The following is an 18,153-nucleotide window of genomic DNA, read 5'->3' on the forward strand; positions in this document are numbered from 1 at the left end:
TAATGTAATTTATTGACAGTTTTCAATAATTATAACGAGATGGTCCGATTACCCCAATTCATGACGATGGAGCAGACGTTCCATTGCCCGATCATGAAGAAATTCGAATAGCAATTACCCGCCTGAAGAACAACAAAGCGACAGGGGCCAATGAGTTGCCGGCGAATGTATTCAAATTCCGTAATATCGCATATATGGTCTTATTGAGCCCACAATCAACAAACTGATTTGACATTATCAGTGTGGGTTTAGACCAGGAAAATCGACTATACCTAGATATTAAGCGAGGTTTCGAACAAGGAGACTCCCTATGGTGTGACTTCTTCAATCTGTTGCTGAAGAAAATAAATATTCTATAAGCGCATAGCTGCTGGCATACGCTAATGATATTGATACGTATAATAAGTAGTTCAGTGAATCAAGAGACAGCGGCTGTGCTGGCTAGGTCATGTTGTCCGGGTGGAAGAGAAAACTCCAGCTTTGAAACTTTACGATTTTTATTTATTTTATTTTTTCCATAAATATGTATCTCTATACAAAGAGTCTGTTTCCCAGATGATTATCAAATTTATTGACCGCTCAAATAATTGCTCGGTTTGCCATAACACATTGTTTAAGTATGAAACACAAAGCTCTATATAAATATAAATAAAGTTTTGAGTCATGTCTATATTTATAATATATGCTTATATACCACACATATATATAAAGCATACCTATGAATGCATATACCATAAAGTATACCTCAATAGTTAACGTGAGGCCAATAAAATAAGCACTAACTCGGCACTAAAACTAAAATGGATTTCCTTATGTTTGCAATTTATGAAATTTTGCTAATAAACTTAAATGGAAGTCCCATAAATTTGTCACATTTGCTGAATTTCTTTTCTTTCATGGTTTTATTTTCTTTTCGAAGCTATTAGATGAAGTGGACGAAAATTACAACAAAACTTAACAAAATAGAATTAATGGAATAATAGACATAGACATGAAGAAGTCTATATCGTCATCTAATATACAAAATAATGTAACCTCAGTTTTCAGACGAAGAAAAAAAGGATAAACAAAATGCACTCGCATTGAAAAAAAAAATGAGTTTTGGTTATAAAATGGTTACATATTGGTTATATGTTGGTTATATATAGATTATATATTTGTTATATATTGGCTATAATTTATTTCGGAAGCAAAAAAAATCGCGTTTGTGGGAAATGTTCTTCGGATCATTCTGAACCCTGCCTGAGCAAATATGGATCTAAAACCGGTTTCAATCCAGCCATATTTTTTATATTTTTATAAAGTATACTCTTGAATGCATAACACATAACAGACTACTTATTAATTCTCATCTGTTGAGTTATAATTGCAAAGTAATATTTCCAGTAGATGTAGGTTACTAAATTATATTCAAAGTACAAAGTTTTCTACAAACGAAAATATATTACAAAATTGCACAAACATTTTTTCAGATAAGAAACAATAATTTCGCTGTATAATCGTGAGTGCGCTTAGAAATTTCGCTAAAGATATTTTCACCGAAATTTAGCCGAATCATATCCTTTGTTTTCCTTGCAATAATTGTCATTATTTCCCCAATAGATTAGTAAAAATGCGTTTGCCTGCCTACTGTAGTTAAAGGTTTTTCTTTATGTTCTTCAAGGACAAATTTCCGGTCATATTTTTTATTATTGTTTCTGCTTAGTCTTGCGACCTGAATGCACCTCTATTTAGCGCAGTTCTATTTTATTGTCTTCTAAAAAAGTTATTGTTCATAATTTTGGTTAATATTATATATACCTATTTATACACGAGAGCACCAGTATTCTACAACTGATAGACAATTTGTCTGTTTGATTTAAATTTATTACTTTGAGAAATCAAACAATTTAGAAATATTGTACAGAATTTTAATATTTGTGGTTAGTAGATCGCCAAGTATTTTCAACTATTGAAATTAAGATCTTTTTATTTTTAATATGAATGGAAAACATTAATTCTGATGGCAAATTTGGAGGCTTGAAAGGAGGAGAATATACTTTTCAAGCATAAGTTATATATACATAGAGTACAAAATAACGAGGAAAAGCGATATAATAGAAGCCACTCATATTGAAACAAAATTTGAGGTTTGCTTATAAAACGGTTACATATCAGTTATATCTGACCGCGGAAGCTGAACATTTTATACGTAATATGATGTAGTTGATCGTAAGCAATAAAAACTCAATTTTTGTATTTTAGGTGACGATATATATAAATCTATACATTTTTAGTTTGGCATCATAGATTACTCTTCCCTTACCAAACAAATTCTTAATGAAGCAATTAAGATCAATTGAGCAATTTAACACCTAATTTAGCACACAAGCGCGCAATTAACTAATTGCTCAATTAGTACTTCGCTGACAGAGGAGGGAAGTCTATATTTAGTGAGAGAATGAAATATTATTAAGAGGTATGGCAGAAAACGAAAATATTATCTTTTAGTGCTGTTAAGTACAGTAGCTGTTGCCTCAATTTTGAATAAATCGGCCTTTCGTTTTTCAAACATAAATCCAAACTCCATCAATCAGTAAAGTTTTTATAATAAACTAATAAAATTGTATTAAAGAAACTATATATTTTATCCACCCGCAAGTTTTCACAAAACAAAAGAGTTGAAATGATCTTTAATCAGTTTTAAATAACGAACCAATTAAGCTAAATTGAGTACCTTTGAACAAAAAACTCGATTAATTAATTTTCATTTTAATTGTTTCACCTAATTAAGAAAATTTACAATTATAAATATTTATTGATGATTTAAATGGCATTTTTTGTATGTAAATGAATATTAAGGCCATGAAGTGGTTTAGACCCGCATGGTAATATAGGTTAGGTTTGGCGAATATGCTGATTTTTCGTTAAGCCACGAATAATCCCACTTGGAGACGGCTGTTCGTTGTGATGCTTACAACCCCAAAGTTCTGATAAAAAAGTACGAATAAAAAAACCGTCGCATATCTACAAAAAACCTAAAGCCAGCCATAAATTTATTGAGTCAGCAGATATTGACTCCAGTCAATTCGCCGGTTTCGTAGAAAGTATGGCAACCAAGAAGCTTCAACTATAGACCGGCAAAAGGTAGTCAGTGAAGGAGAAGATGTCTAGATGATTCCATTTCATTTTCTTTCAAGCAACTTTCACAAGTTGAGTTCTACAGAACTCTCTACCGGAGGGTATGCAAACGTCCTTAAAAGAAGCATATCTGCAGCTACTTTATAAGCCGCCACTTTTGCTTGAAAAACACTTCAGTGGCTTGGCTGTCTAAAACATGAGTTAATTGCGAGCTGCCGACAGAAGTCTCCTCTTCCAGCCTTTTTTTCAGCTTCGATCCATCTGGGAAAAAGTCACCGTGTATCTTCTTCAGCGACTCGGTTCCACTCACATATCCCACGGAGGTATTTGCGCGAAGAAGATACCGGTAGAAGTAGGCTCCGCGGCGCAGTGGTTCAAGTTATCAGGGATGCAATTGAAGAGGTTGAGGATTTTGGAAATGGTCCGATCTGAACGAAACGGAATCCGTTCCCACGACAGTTCGGTTTACGTAACCGGAGCGGACCCGGATTTTTATCCGTCTAAGAGCTGTCAACTCAGCATATAAAAACAACAACAGGATTTCGGAATGTTCCTCTCTGGGAGATGCTTCTCGGAGTTTGATAGCAATCGTCACAGCAATGGACTTACCGGCTATGTCCACGGCTGTTCTATGTGGAATGGCATTAAGTGCCCTACTCGAGGACAATTTAGACAAAGTTCCAGTTCAATTCCTTTTTTCTTATGGGAAAAAGAACCAAATCCACCAACGTCCTTACATTCAGGAGGCACCAAATATTAAAAGAAAACTAACTAACTAGAAAATAAAGCAATGATTGTCTACAATCATGCTATGCTGGCCGCTCATATACGGTGTGGTCCTTAATTTTTCAAGGTGCGACGTCTTAGCAAGAGAAATGCCAAATGAGAAAGGGCAGACAAAAGCGATTAGAAGCAATTAAGGCGGGCGCAGGCAGTGGCGGCAAAACTGGGGCGCATTTCAAAATAGTTCAAAAAGAAAGGCGAGGGAAATTTCAAGAAAAACACTTGCAGCAGCAAGAAAAGTTAGAAAGCTCAACACTAAGGTGACCAGGTGCTGGGAAAACTTTTACAATCATAATAAAAAAGCCGCAAAGGCAAAGAGCCATTTTAATAATACCAGCATACTAAAGAGATGTAAAGCAGACTAGAGTAAATAAGAAAAGGCATGAAGCAAACAAAAAAAAACAAAAACAGTTCACATAACGGGCACAAGCGGCAGCTTAACTCGGAAAATGACATAAATATTTCCACTAAATGAATTTTCAAGTACTCAAACTAAATGCCATTTTTGTCTGCTAAATAAACAGTTAGCATTGAGCCGGTGTCACTGTGTTTGTGTGTGTGTGTGTGAGTGCCATGTGTGCCAAGCAAAGTGGCGTAAGACAATGCGCCAAACACACACAGGCACACATGCACACAAACACATTGCGCCGCTGGAAATGTCAAACTATGGGGGCGGTTGATTTTTCCGGTTGGAGGCTTTTACAATATTCAAGCCCTTTTGCATCGCACACACACATGGACACATGCGCTTATGTGTATGTGTAGAGATATGAAAATGAAAGAAATCTCAACGAGAAATCGCATCAAATGAATTTTCTACATTAAATGGGTCGCCATGTGCTTCCGTGCAGCATGCCAGCCGGGAAACCACTTGGGGGTGGACGCGAAGGCAAAGAGGAAGCTTGCAAAAATAAGCGGCAAATATGCGAATAAGCATTTCATACAAATTTGGGTCACACATGACGACTTTGGCTTGACTCGTTGCCATTGGGCTGCTAGTTCCACTGCTGCTGTGGCTGCTGGTGACATGCCTTCGCTTGACATTTTCTGAATTGAATGCTCAAGTGCGGGTCGCTCGCTGCGACGCTGGCGAGTTAAACGACTATAAACCCCCCTCGACTGTTATTGTTTCAAATGTGGCTGTGGCATAGTATTTTTTCCTTAATGCTGCTGTACGATTTGTTTCATTTTTCATTTCTTCTCTATATTTTTGTGCCTTTACTTATTCGTATTGGGTTTTAACCGCAATTTTTGACCTTTATGCATTGCAACATTGAACATTCGCCTGAGCGACACTTAATCGACCTTTTTAGTTATGCCCAGAAGTCAACTGTTTGAGGTTATGTAGCAGTGGTTTGTTTGTGTTTTGGAGGTATTAATGATTTGAACTTTGTATTTGGAATCAACTGGATTTTAAAAGCCTACACAGGTGTATTTTTCATAGCGTAAAAGTTTATAAAAAGAGCTTCAGCTCTGTTTGAAGCGTTCAGTCTGTATGGCAGTTGTATGCTATAGTTGTGCGATCGGAACGAAATGTTGGAAGATTGTGGCGGGACTTTCACAAACAATTTTTACCAAATTTCATGAAAATATCTTGTCAAATAAAGAAGTTTTCCATACAAGCACTTCATTTGGAGCGGTCAATTTGTATGGCAGCTATACGCTATAGTTGTCCAATCTGAACGAAATGTTGAGAGATTGCAGCGATGCTTTCGCCAATAATTTATGCCAAATTTATTGAAGACATCTTGTCTAATAAAGACGTTTTTCATATAAAAACTCATTTGGATCTTTCAGTTTCTATGGCAGCTATATGCTTTAGCGGTCCGATATCGGTGATACCGACAAATAATTAGCAGCTTGGAGAGGAAAGCACGTGTGAAAAATTTCAGCTAAAAATCATTGATATAATTAACCATTAGTTGAGTATGTATATGTGCTTGGCCTTAGGCTCCCACGCGCCTTTGTACTCGCTTTTGTTATGAAAAAGTTTATATATGCATAAAGTCATTTTAAATTACCTGATTGTACTCGATCATTATTATAAGTTTTGCGTTCCGCTATTTATTCGCAGAAATTTTCGTGAACCCCTGTTCAAAAGTGGTGTTGTCAGACCAAATTTCGTAGTGCATTTACATTTTTTTGTTGCTATTCAATTCATTTTAAAAGCGCATTGCATTTTTTATAAAAAATATTATAATTTTCTATTTACTTGCTGATGGCACTTTTTACATAAATATATTTAAGAAAATCAGAATTTGAAATATTTTAAAAATAAAAATTAATATAATGCGAATTTTTCTATTTTTTTAATATTTAACTCATTTCTTTTTTTTATATTGAAAACCCTTAGTTTTTTGTAAATTGTCTTCCTTAATGCATTTTCTATATCTGCATAACAAAAGTACAGTTAATTTTTACACCTCATTTCCACTTTGCACTTCACAAATCACTTTCCCATCACTCGCCCAGCAATCACACGTGTATTATTTATCCGTTAGAAAATCAACCCGCGCGTTAAACTCGCACTCAGCAATCGTTATTGCAAATTACTTCCAGCCGACGCATATTCCTTTTGTTTCCAGCATTTAACGTCATTTCTAAGTTTTCATGCCGTCATCAAGCAGTTAGCTGCTCGTTTGCCCACCCACACCCACAGTTCCACATCCACACACTTGTTTATAGACTATTAGAGAAAGGGCTGCAAATCGTATTGTGCTTGTCTTACAATTGCATTGTCGACAGAATAAACTATTTGTGCCAAAGCGGTGACCTTTTATGTACTTGAATACTGCTCGTGGAAAACGTGGGTAGGGAATTTCTGCTGTTGTGGGAATGGCTGTAGAGTATGGTGTAGGAGTTGTATATTCATATTTTTTGTTCAATGTCGGAGACAAAAAGGACTTTAGATATCTAATAATAAGTTAATGAATCATGTTTGTAATGTCGAATGAAAATTTAGGGGGGTTTGCTTAGGTTAGATTAGGTTATACTGATGTCATGCGGTTAGTTGAGCGGAAGTATTCGGCATACAGAACGTCATCGCTGTTTGCGAACTTTAAGAGCGCCTTGATATCTAATTTTGATACTTCATCTAGTATCTTGAACTGCAAAGCTCCAATTTTGTTACTTCACCTAGTATCTTGAACTGCAAAGCTCGTATTTTGATATTTCATTTGGTATCTTGAATTGCAAAGCTCCTATCTATAAATAGTTCTAGCTAATGCTGTTCAGAAGCATAGGAGTGTTTCAACGGCCTTTTCACTTTTGCTTTTTCTGCATCTATCGCCAGTACTTATGCCCATCCGGCTCGCATGTGATGCCCGAAGTTTGTGACCTATCTATAGGCCAACAGCCCTCCTGCAGTCGCTTCGAGACCGGTTCAGTAAAAAGCCACGAGACGACTTAATCGTATAATAAGTTTCCGAGTATCTCCTGTGCGTAAAAATCTTTTTTATTTGGAAACGAAGTAAATTTTTTTCTTAAAACCGCTTTGAAAGCTTAATACATTACTGATATTGATAATAAAAATATATAATAAGTGTCTAGAAAACAAGGCCAACACAGTTATCAACATTGACATGGAGATCTAGTGAAGAAAAGGTTTGAGTGCAATAACAGATGAAACATAATCGAACCTTTGAGACCTACTAGAGAAAAGGGTTAAGTACCACAAATTAAAGCTAACCTTTGAGATATACCGAAGAAAAGGCTTGAGCATAATATCAACGCCGTAACAAAAGACCGATGAATCAAGATGAACAAGAGATGCCTCAAAAATATCTGGTTGGCAGTGTTAGTATGTATGTATATCTATGAGAACTAATAAATCATAGCAGAAGCTGATAGGAAAAAAATTTAAGCTTTGAGTGCACTCTTTGTAGTCGGAGGGTTTGGACGAAAAAATATTTTCGGGCTGCCTCTTGTCTTAACACACTTAGAGGGATGTCAGAAATGATTGTGATGACTTTGAAGAAGTACTCCAACTACAACTTATAGTATATAAGAAAGAAGCATTTATGGCAATTTAATATTCATAAGGACTAATATCGTATCGATGATTAGACGTTTAACGGTAAACTCGACAATCACGCAAACCATAAATTTGTTAAAAAAAATATTGATTCATCACTTCTTCCGCTGCAATTTGCTTTCTTGCATTTGTTTGTTGCTGTGCTTTGCGCCGTCTGCGACATTAAGCGATTGAACAGCCACAAACTTCGCGAACTTCCACTCCAGCGCGTTTCAAGCAAACAATTTACTTAATAGCTGACACTAAGCTAACGCTATAACGGGTGTTTGCCACAAATTAGCGCACACGAAAACATTTAACTAATGACTGACGGCAGGCGAAGACGCGCGCGCGACGCCAACGCGCCAGCTGATTCAGTGGTCACAACTGCATACTACAACAACGAAAACCGCGAAGTGTGTATTTATTTGACTGCTAGAATGTCACGAAAATGTCACAACCACACCTACGTGTGGAGTCGAAGGGTGAGCGCGTAAGGGCTGGCGTGTGGCGCGCTCGTGCGAAGGGTGTTTTGAAGTGCTTTGAAGGCGAAGGATTGTGTCAGAAAGGCTACCAACAGCGCGCGGCAAACAAATGCCATGGCCGCGCAGATATTTCTCAATTTAATTAAACGCATTTCCGCATTACGATACACAGTGGAAGAAGTGGAGCAACTGCGCGCTGGCAAAGGTACGCGCCCGCGTCTTTGTGTGTGTGTGCGAAGGAGTTTTTTGTTTGCCTTTTATGCCGTAATGACAGCGCGTCAACACCAAGCCGCTGTGCATGTGTATGTATGTTGTTGTTGTAGTGAAAGTTGGCGGTGTGGCAGGCACACCTAGCGCGCTGACACACCTCTCTGCGCTAAAGCCGAGCGCTACAGAATACTTTTACACGTTTTCCGTTGTAAAAACTCACTTTGCTTTAAAAACTCGAAATATGTGTTGTCGTTGTTGTTAATTTAATTTTATTTGATGTTTTCAATTTCTACACCGCGTTTCACTTGAGTTCCCGAACGTTTTTCGCTGTGCAAGTTGAAGTTTGCGCTAGCACGCCTAAATGTATGCTACACAAATGACCTTAAAAGCGTAGAAAAATGTCACAACACAAAGCAACAACACAATATGTGGCACTGGCACTGCAACGACACAGCGTTGCTCCAGCGCGCTCGGGCAACGCGGAAGCAGCGCCGCATGAGTGCTTAGTTGTTGGAGCAAGCGCTGGCGAAATCACCAATTTATATTTTATTGCCAAAGGCGAAAACTACAAGAAAACTTTCACCACGAGCGAAAAAATCAGCGACTTATTGGTTTGGCAGTGATTTCGTTCGATTCGTGTGAATTATGCATGCACACGGCCGACGATTTCCAAAAAAAGGACATTACATCGCAGAACCGCTTGTTGTGTGTGTGTCACACACTGCTGCAGCAAAAAAAATATTGAGACTATACAGCTTGAGTGCGCATACACTTAGCAACTTTATTTCGTTTAACTTTTTCACTGCACCACTTGAGTATTGCATACTTTAGGGCGTTTCGCCACATTTCACATACAGAAAGTACTCGAGCACTTTTTCACACAACGCAAAACCGTACATTTTTCCGTGCTTCCGCTTTCGCAGCACAACTTTTAACACACTCCACGAGAAATACTATGAAATTTGATTATTTTTGCGACGAATTTTCACCACATACTACAAAAGCGCTTTCCCAAGCGCTGCGCTCAAGCGACGCAGGCTTCGTGGTCGCATGGATCTACGGCAAAGGCAGAGCTGGAATTATGTGATAGATACTCGCCGTGGCAGTTGCAAGCAGGCAAGCGAACTCGTTGGCCGAACCAAAAGCTGTGCGCATGTATGTGTGTGCGTTGCTTAGTGCAGGATATGGAGCACACTCATACCAGCGCGCACACAAACACACACACACGAGTCCATAGTAGAATAGAAGTAAGGCAGATAACCAAATTGAAATAGCAATATCGAGTAAACGTAGTGCTTCACAACCACACACACACACACATACAAACACGTTAGGCACACATTCGGCCCGTTAAACTCCCCAACACAACGAAACACCGCGAGCATTTCCTTAAAAAGCGCATACAATGAAATTTGTTGGCCCGGTCCTCGCAACTGTTGGCTGCCGTCGTGCCTGCTTGCCTGAAGACACACTAACACACACACACACACATACAAGCATAGAGAAATACGCCAAGGCATAGGACAACAGAGAAATACATGAAACAAAAGCGCAGAAAAAAGGAAACAAGCGAAACTTGCACATGCTGAATACAGGAAGCTTTTCTATGTGTCACAGCACACACACACGCGTGCAATGCTTGGTGCCCAATGCAATTTACTCTTGGGCGCATCCATGAAATGAGCAATCAATAGCGCGATAGCAACAGTCGTCCGTTTGTGTTAAGTGTGTATGTGAATGCTTCACAAGAGAGTGTGAAAGCTTTTGTGTTGCGTGAGAGCGTGTTTATGGGAGCGTATACGGAGCGGGAGTGAACGCGCGCGCAGGACTTGTAACAAAAGCTTTTGTGTCAATAAATAAAAGGAGAATGCAATAAATGTCAGCACAGAAGGGAATAAAGTGTATTTGCAGCAAAAGCTTTTTAAAAAGCTGCGCACAATAAAGCTTAGAAAAGCGCTGAAGTTGCTGTTGGTGGGCTTAGTGTTACGGAGTTGCTATAAATTCCACATGTTGCAATAAAATATGTACTGTTATTTGCATTAGGAGGTTGTATTCACTTGCAAGTCAGAAAAATACGTCGTTTTTGCAATTTTTTGAACTAGATACAGTTCAATATAAACGATTCCTTACAACCGACAGAAAACATTCTTGAAGTATTTCGAGGAATGGTGCCGAGTTGACAGTCCTTAGCTGGAATAAAAATCCGGGTCGCTGCCGGTTACTTAGATCCGCTTGTCATGGGAACGGTTCTGATTACCCTAATCGCTTGGTTTGTATGGCATATTTATGCTATAGGTAACCGATCTGAAGATTTTCTTTGGAGCTTGCACCTTGGCCTTCGACAATAAGCCATGCCTAGTTTGATGAAGATATTTCGTAAAATTGAAAATCTTTCCATATAAGGACTTTTATCGGAACGTTCAGTTTGTATGGCGGCTATATGCTATAGTGGCTCGATATCGGCGGTTTCAACAATCAGCTGATTGGAGAGATAAATAATTAGTTCGCGTATGTACAGACAAAAGGACGGACGGATCAATTATATATAATATGTATACATTTTATTGGGTGTCTGACCTTTCCTTCTGGGTGTTACAAACATAGCGGCTAACTTAATATAGCCTGTATATAAAAACCTACTAGTTTTGGATTGTGCAGCCGATCTCCAAGAGGACCACCGACTCGTTCCCATGCCAGTCGGGTCTACGTAACCGGAACGGACCCAGATTTTCATCCGGCCAAAGACTGCCAACTCGGCAGGACCACCGAAAAGAAGTATCTGCCGGTAAGAGACAATTTCTTGCTTAGAATTTTCTCAAATCAAAAATTCAATAAATTTATTGTTACCACAGATGAATACTGGCAACGAACGGAAAAAAATCGAAATTTTGATTTTTGAGAAAATGGTGGCTTTCCAAAAGAAAACTTGACTTAAAAAATCGTAATTGTTAATAAAAATCTTTTTACGTAGATCATTACCTGGCAAATATAGCTAAGAGTGTCGCGTGAAAACCTAAAGCCTATCTTTAGGACCGACTTGAAAACCGTTTTTCGAAAAAACGGGTCTAAAGTTTTGGGAGTCAATTACATTGAGTTAAAGAATTCTTCCATTAAACTCATATCTTCGAAACTATTTGACGACTTAAACAAAACATAATATCAAATTTTTGGAATACACAAGTGTATATAATCTCTTAAGGAGTTACACGGGGATAACAGGTTTCAAAAATCGATTTTTTTTATTATCTTATTAAATTCGACAGCTCCTCTAGATTATTGTCCCAAATTTTCACGTTGATTCGAGTAATACGAGACAGACATACAGCCTTGAAAACTTGTACGCTCGAGGCTATCTAGGCTAAGTGCGCCGTTGACTGGCAAGATTTCTCGAGAACTACTCAACAGATTTTTAATGAAATTTTACACATGTTTTTGAGATATAATTCTTAAAGACTTGGATGAAGTAGTTTTTTCGATTACGACTATTTGAAAAAAAATGTCGCGAATTTTTCACTGAAATTTTAATTTTTTTGTAAAAATGTCTGCTAAAAAAACAATTTTCAGTTCTTTTCTTTCCTCCATGTTCTAAGTTAAGGTTTTTAACTAAAACATATATTATATTTTAACTTTTGATGATCTTGTCAGAAGTTATTTTCAAAATTTTGAGAATTTCTTTGTTAATAGTGTACATTTGTAACAAGAAAAAATTCTAATAAAATATTTCATTGTTTTACTAAAGTAAACCCATGTAATCACTTAATGGGTTGCAAGAATTTCCAAAATTCCAAAAAATATAAAAACTGAAATATTTTATTAAAACTTTTCATAATTCCAAATATTGACATTTCACAAAGATTTCTTGATATTTTCAAAGGCAAATATGTTATTCTTAAACACAATAGATAACATTATTCATCAAAAGTGGTATTGCCTGGAATCTCGATACTTTATGGTATTTTTCTTAAAGCATTGCCACCGATTCATTTGTGAGGAAGTGTTATTACGGATTTATATAAAAAAATTCAAGCCGCCCTTGAAATTTTTCCTCGAAGCCACTTCTTTACATTACATTAAAGTATGTAGATGTGTATTTTATATGCATATTAACGGTAATTCAATTTGCAGCTTCAATTTAGAGTGAATCAATGTTGACACCTGAAACTCATTTTAATTTCACAGCAGCCGAGACTGAAGCGATTCTCCGCTAATCCAATTGCATATGTAAACAAATGCGTGTCACCGAAGCTGAGCAAGCAGCGCTCGCGTGTAGTTGCAAAAGCTGGGTTGCTGGCTAGTATACATATATACATACATACTAGATTTACGTACATCCTTGCTAAATCCACAATATATCCCGATACTTACTGCCACTTCTGCAGCATGAATTCTAACAAATGCAGATATGTGATATCACCTGATGGTGTGTGGATTTTTAAAGGCAACCTGAGCACATTGCTCACAGGAACAAATGAATCGATATATATAAATGTATGTTACATGGGATCGTATGTTCATTGCTGTTTTAAAGTGTCCTTTCATGTGGCAACCACAGCTTCCGCTGTTGACTTTGGGTGAATGTATTTTTACTGTTTGATTTGTATGCTTGTATTAGTGTGTTCTCAAAGACTTTGGTGCCTCATGAAAGAGTGTGATTTTGATGTATGATATCTGTTAATGTATATGGGTCTCAACCATATTAGTTGACTATTGGCTATTTAAAAAAGAAAAAAAACAGGTTTACACATTCTGTAAAGGCTGATGATAGTCCATAAGATAATCCAACAATTGAACTGCTTTTCATATAACCATCCATTTGGGCATATAAATATCATATAGAAGGGTTGCCTTTTAATTTTCGGTATACGAGAACAAAAACAAATTTTATTCATCGAAACATTCTCCAGACAGATTGCAATACTAGGGTTGCCAAATCTCAAGATATAAACAAAATATTTTGGAATTTTTTCTCAATTTTAATAACGATAGTAAATTAAAATTTGAAACTGCGTAATGAACGGAAAAAATACATAAGTCCACATATTTATATAAAGCACAGTGATGACGACTCTTCTCCACTGAAAATTCTCGGCAGAAAGTGTGATATTTCTAACAAATATGATATGTCTCTGTGCCAATAATTTTCCTATGATCGTTGATCGAGTATATAACACCTTCTCAGATAAAGTTAGTTCTTATTTCAAAAATACTGCTGAAACCGAAATATTATCTATCAATGATTAATTTTACAAAGTTGCGGTCAAAAATTCAATGCGTGAGCTCGTAAAAATGTTCAAAAAAGTTCTAGTGTAAGCATAACGACACGCTTTGCGATCCTGTAACAATTACAGATTTCGAATATATTTTAAAGCTTTGTCAGAATCGGTTCAAGATTTATAAATAAACGCTACCTTTGCGAAAATATGCTTAAAGGTGAATTATCAAATGTGAATATTGAACGCTGACCCAGGTTTGGAGCTCGATATCTCAATATCCTTTAGTGCAATTTATTCCTATATTTATATACATATATCAGGCAGAAGTTTCAATTCAAGTGAAAAAATAAATGGCCGAAAAATGTACGTATCGAATGTAATAATCGAAATTGAGTTTTTTATTGCTTACGATTCGCTCATGTTATACATATGCAGCTAAAAATTTAAAAAATAAAAATAAAAAAAGTTCAAATGTATAAAATACAATTTAGGGCAGATATCTTTCTATAACCTCCTTATTTAATTAAATTTTCTTACTACTTTTACAACAAGGTTTTTTTGGCAGCAAAGTTTATATAACACTGCATTCGACTCACATCATTAATTATATGCTACTAAACTAAGTATGTCTTCATCATTTTGTGTATGTTTATACACACCCTTCCCCACCTAGCAATGCTTGTAAAATGACGCCTCTCTTTTTACATGTCGAATTTTGTATCTCATTAATTAATTCACTTTTAATTAAGATTACTTCATTAGTGTTGGTCCATAGGCTCCACAGGTCGGTGTGAACCACCTGTAGCTTTATTGTTGTTGCTGTTAATTATTTTTGGCGTTGAGGCGCTTGTTAGTGGAGTTAGAAAGACTTTGTGTTGTTTGTGCGATTTAAAAAAAAATGTATATATAATTTTTACGTTTTTATGAAACAAAAAGGAAAACATAGTTCATTCGTCTATATTAATGTGGTTGCCTTCAATATACAAATAGTCCCCATTCGATATTATGCTCTCACTTAATTACTAGCGGTTCTCCAATCGTCGAAACACGAATATGGAGGCTGGAGCCATCGTTACTGTATTAATTTTGGCCAAGAACTCAAACAAAAAGCACGCTTAACCTTGGCGTTTGCTACAGACAAAGTAAGCAATGAATACGGCCAAAAGTTGTATCACACTCCAGTGACATGTATGTATGTCAACATAATAAAAGCCCGCTAAATTTTAAAATTTCTGTTATTTTCTTAGTACGATTGAAGTCATGATTTCTACATAAACTGCTTATATTTCAGGAATTGCCATCACTCCAAGAAGACGCGAGATAAGATATTACATATGTATGTATCCCCGAGCTATCTTTTCAGAGAATATTTTTGTGTGATTCTCAGTTCTTTCCGAAACACTGAATATGTGTGGTACAGTCACTCACTAGGGCCGAACGCTACTATTCATTATATCTAGTGGTTAAGCGGTTACAAGGATTTTGTAGGTAAAAAATGCATGTTTTCACCAATAATTTTTTCATGTAATAAATAAATTTATTTATCAACATTTGAAAAGTGTTCTGCGAATTTTTCATAATAATTTTTGGAAATTCAGCCATTGGCAGTTGGTCTTCGAAGGCATTGCCCACAAACGTCCTCGCGGCGGTCAACCGCGATGATATAGGTCTAATTTTTACCACAAATTGCCTTGAAAAAATTAGTTGAAATCGAAAAAAATACCTTCGATCAATCACGAGGTCAATTCTATTTAGAAGAACTGTGAAAATTTTCTAGCAGATCGCTTCACTAGTTTCTGAGACCAACGACTTTGAAAACGATGTTTCGAGAAAACCCCGAATAAACATTGAATCCGATCGGGCTGCCCTAACGGGCCGCTTTCCCAAAAGATTTCCTATACTTTCGTTGCGATTGCCTTGAAACTTAGGGAAAACTACTCTAGACATATTAAAAAAATTTAAATGATTTTTTGGAAATTTCGAAATTCACATAATATTTACGGTTGTTTATGGTGAGATCTTCGCCATCCAAGAATTATTCTAATAAGTGTATCAATTGTTTTTTAACCTATAAGAATGAAGAAAAAATTAAATTCTTCAACACCTCTGCCAGCAAACCACCTAACCCTATATAAACAATTGAAATGAACTCAACGAAAAGAAAAATTTTGTTTTTTGTGCGCTTAATTTTTTTATAACAATACTTATATATCTAAATAAATATAAATTAATAATAAATTTAATTTCCATAACCATCATTGTCGCCAAAAGTAATGTCGCCTTTGTTGTCCTTGTCTGTGTTATTAGTTTTTGTACATTTCGTCATTAAGTAAGTCCTCCTTTTCATACGAGAAATGCGCAATCTCTTGGAGATTTCCTTGGAATCTTTCGTATAAACATGCTTGCTCCCGTTTTTGTCTAATTTATCTTATAATGTCATGTAGCGCAGCGCTTTGTCCAACATCTCCAAGTCGCTGGGCTTTTCCGGTTCTTCCTCGACCACGACGTGCTTCTTCATTTTGCGTATATAGCGTAAGGCGAAACGCTTGTACTTCTGCTTGATGAACTCGTGGAAATCGTGCTCTTCATGCTCCTTGCTGACATTGAGATTGGAGGCAGCTTTCTTGATGCGTACTATTTCCTCAGGTTGCTCTTTTTGTTGATTCTTTAAGATCTCGCGCCTCAGCAGTAAAGCAAGTATGCGTGAGCCGGTCGAAACTTTCGGCTTCTCGGCCAACGCGTTCGTGCGTGCACGAAATGGTTTCTGTTGTGGCGTGTCAGCTAGTGGGTATATGCCAGACTCTTCAGAATCCGAACCGGAATTGTCACCCTTCAGTGGTTTCGGTGATGGGGCGAATAGCAGGCGTGGTTTTTTCGCCATACTAACTGGTGTGCGATCCGGGCTTGCGTTGGCATCGCTGAAGTAAGTCTCTTCCTCGTCCGAGGATCTGCGCATTGAGATCGGACGTTTTGGCTGCAGTTCTTGGCGTTCGATTGGCGATTCTGGTTGCGGTTTGCGGTTACGTTGCGGTGTTTCTTTCGCGATACGTAAAGTACGCAGTTCCTCATGCAGTGATGATGTGGGACTTGGCATGCAGCCCATATTGCTTGGCTTTGTGGCGATTTGCAGTGAGTTCTCCAGTATTGTGCGTGTCTCACGTATTTGCTCCTCGAAGTGCTGACGACGTTGACGCACTTTGCGATTCAGATTTTCTATAGTCTCCAAGTTCTCGACGAAGAGCGATAGATCCTCCTTGGAGAAGTATGCTGTGTTGACGCGAAATTCAGATGACGAATGGAAAACCGGTATGGAGAAGAAACTGGCGTTTTGTTGCGTGGCCATTTCTTCAGTTGTTATTTCTTCACGTTCGTTTCGCAAACAAATTTGTTAATAAATTTTAGAATTATTTCTTATACTTTTTTGCTCTGGTCGTGTTGTTTAGATTGCAACGATATTCTAGCGAATGCTGATCTCTGCCTCACGGCACGCACCTTTTATAGCCAAAGTTGGGCACCTGCGCAGGTAGCTAGCTCAAGCTGTCTCGCCGAGGACTTCATTGTTATGACCATACCTTCGGCGCGCCCACCTTTCGCCGCTATCGGCGATCTACCTGTCTCGCCGAACATGCGAATTTCGCAGGCGCGTCGTCGCGTGGGAAATTCCAGGTTGCAATTATCCTTAAGTAGCTCATTAAGCGGGTGCCTTTGTACAAATGTGTCCTCGTGATACATTTTTTACCTTGAATTATGTGATGAGTAGCCCTTTTGTCGTAAACGATGAGATCGGCTTGCGTTCAGCGGTCGCGTATTGTTGCGCCCGAAATAAATATTTTTGCATATCCTTAAACGGGCGCATAGTCGCTCTTTTACCTGGAAAATTTACCGAGTGTCAAAATTGCAAATCTGTTTATTCAACAATCTTCCTTTCATTTGAGCAATTTCGAATTTCTTACGGTTGCCGGATTTTGCCGCTGGTCAAGTCCTTGAACAAAAGGTGTCAATGCGCGTAATTTACCGTTGCTTTTGTTTCGCGTACAAAATCTCACTTTCCTTTTGTATTTACATGAAGTGCTTTTGTTTTTTGCTGCTAACCAATATGTCACGTGCTCAAGGACGGTATTAAAATAAGTTAGTGAGAGATTAGAGTGCAACACTTTGCATTTCTATTATTATGTTTAATGCTATTTGCGATATTAGCAGTAATCTAGCGACAATTTCGTGAGAACTATAATGTTCTAGAACTTCCTAAGATGGAAATTAATTTTAAAGTAGATAGGTGTTTGCTGTAATAAAAATCGACTTCAGTCGGTTATATCAATCGTTATTTATT

General features: G+C 37.3%; 2 protein-coding genes across 13 annotated transcripts in view; both read right to left on the reverse strand.

Annotated features, from left to right (window-relative positions):
• LOC126752139 (serine-rich adhesin for platelets) overlaps window positions 1-18,153 on the reverse strand; it is a 226,881-nt gene that overhangs the window by 42,663 nt on the left and 166,065 nt on the right. The window contains exons 1-2 of one of the 12 annotated variants that reach the window (XM_050462730.1): window positions 9,508-9,640; window positions 5,925-6,118 (exon numbers count right to left, since the gene is read on the reverse strand). The exons of 10 other annotated variants lie outside the window; for them this stretch is intronic. In XM_050462730.1, the coding sequence (XP_050318687.1) occupies window positions 5,925-5,942 (18 nt within the window). In that variant the 5' untranslated portion in view covers window positions 5,943-6,118; window positions 9,508-9,640. Of the gene's footprint in view, window positions 1-5,924; window positions 6,139-9,507; window positions 9,641-18,153 lie in introns of those variants that run through there. One more of the 12 variants, XM_050462729.1, reaches the window with a different exon arrangement.
• Window positions 16,252-17,166, reverse strand: LOC126752156 (uncharacterized). Its single transcript, XM_050462758.1, has one exon. It carries the CDS (start codon window positions 17,164-17,166, stop codon window positions 16,252-16,254), a length of 915 nt encoding a protein of 304 aa, XP_050318715.1.

Source organism: Bactrocera neohumeralis, chromosome 3, assembly GCF_024586455.1.
Source record: "Bactrocera neohumeralis isolate Rockhampton chromosome 3, APGP_CSIRO_Bneo_wtdbg2-racon-allhic-juicebox.fasta_v2, whole genome shotgun sequence".
Lineage (NCBI taxonomy): Eukaryota > Metazoa > Arthropoda > Insecta > Diptera > Tephritidae > Bactrocera > Bactrocera neohumeralis.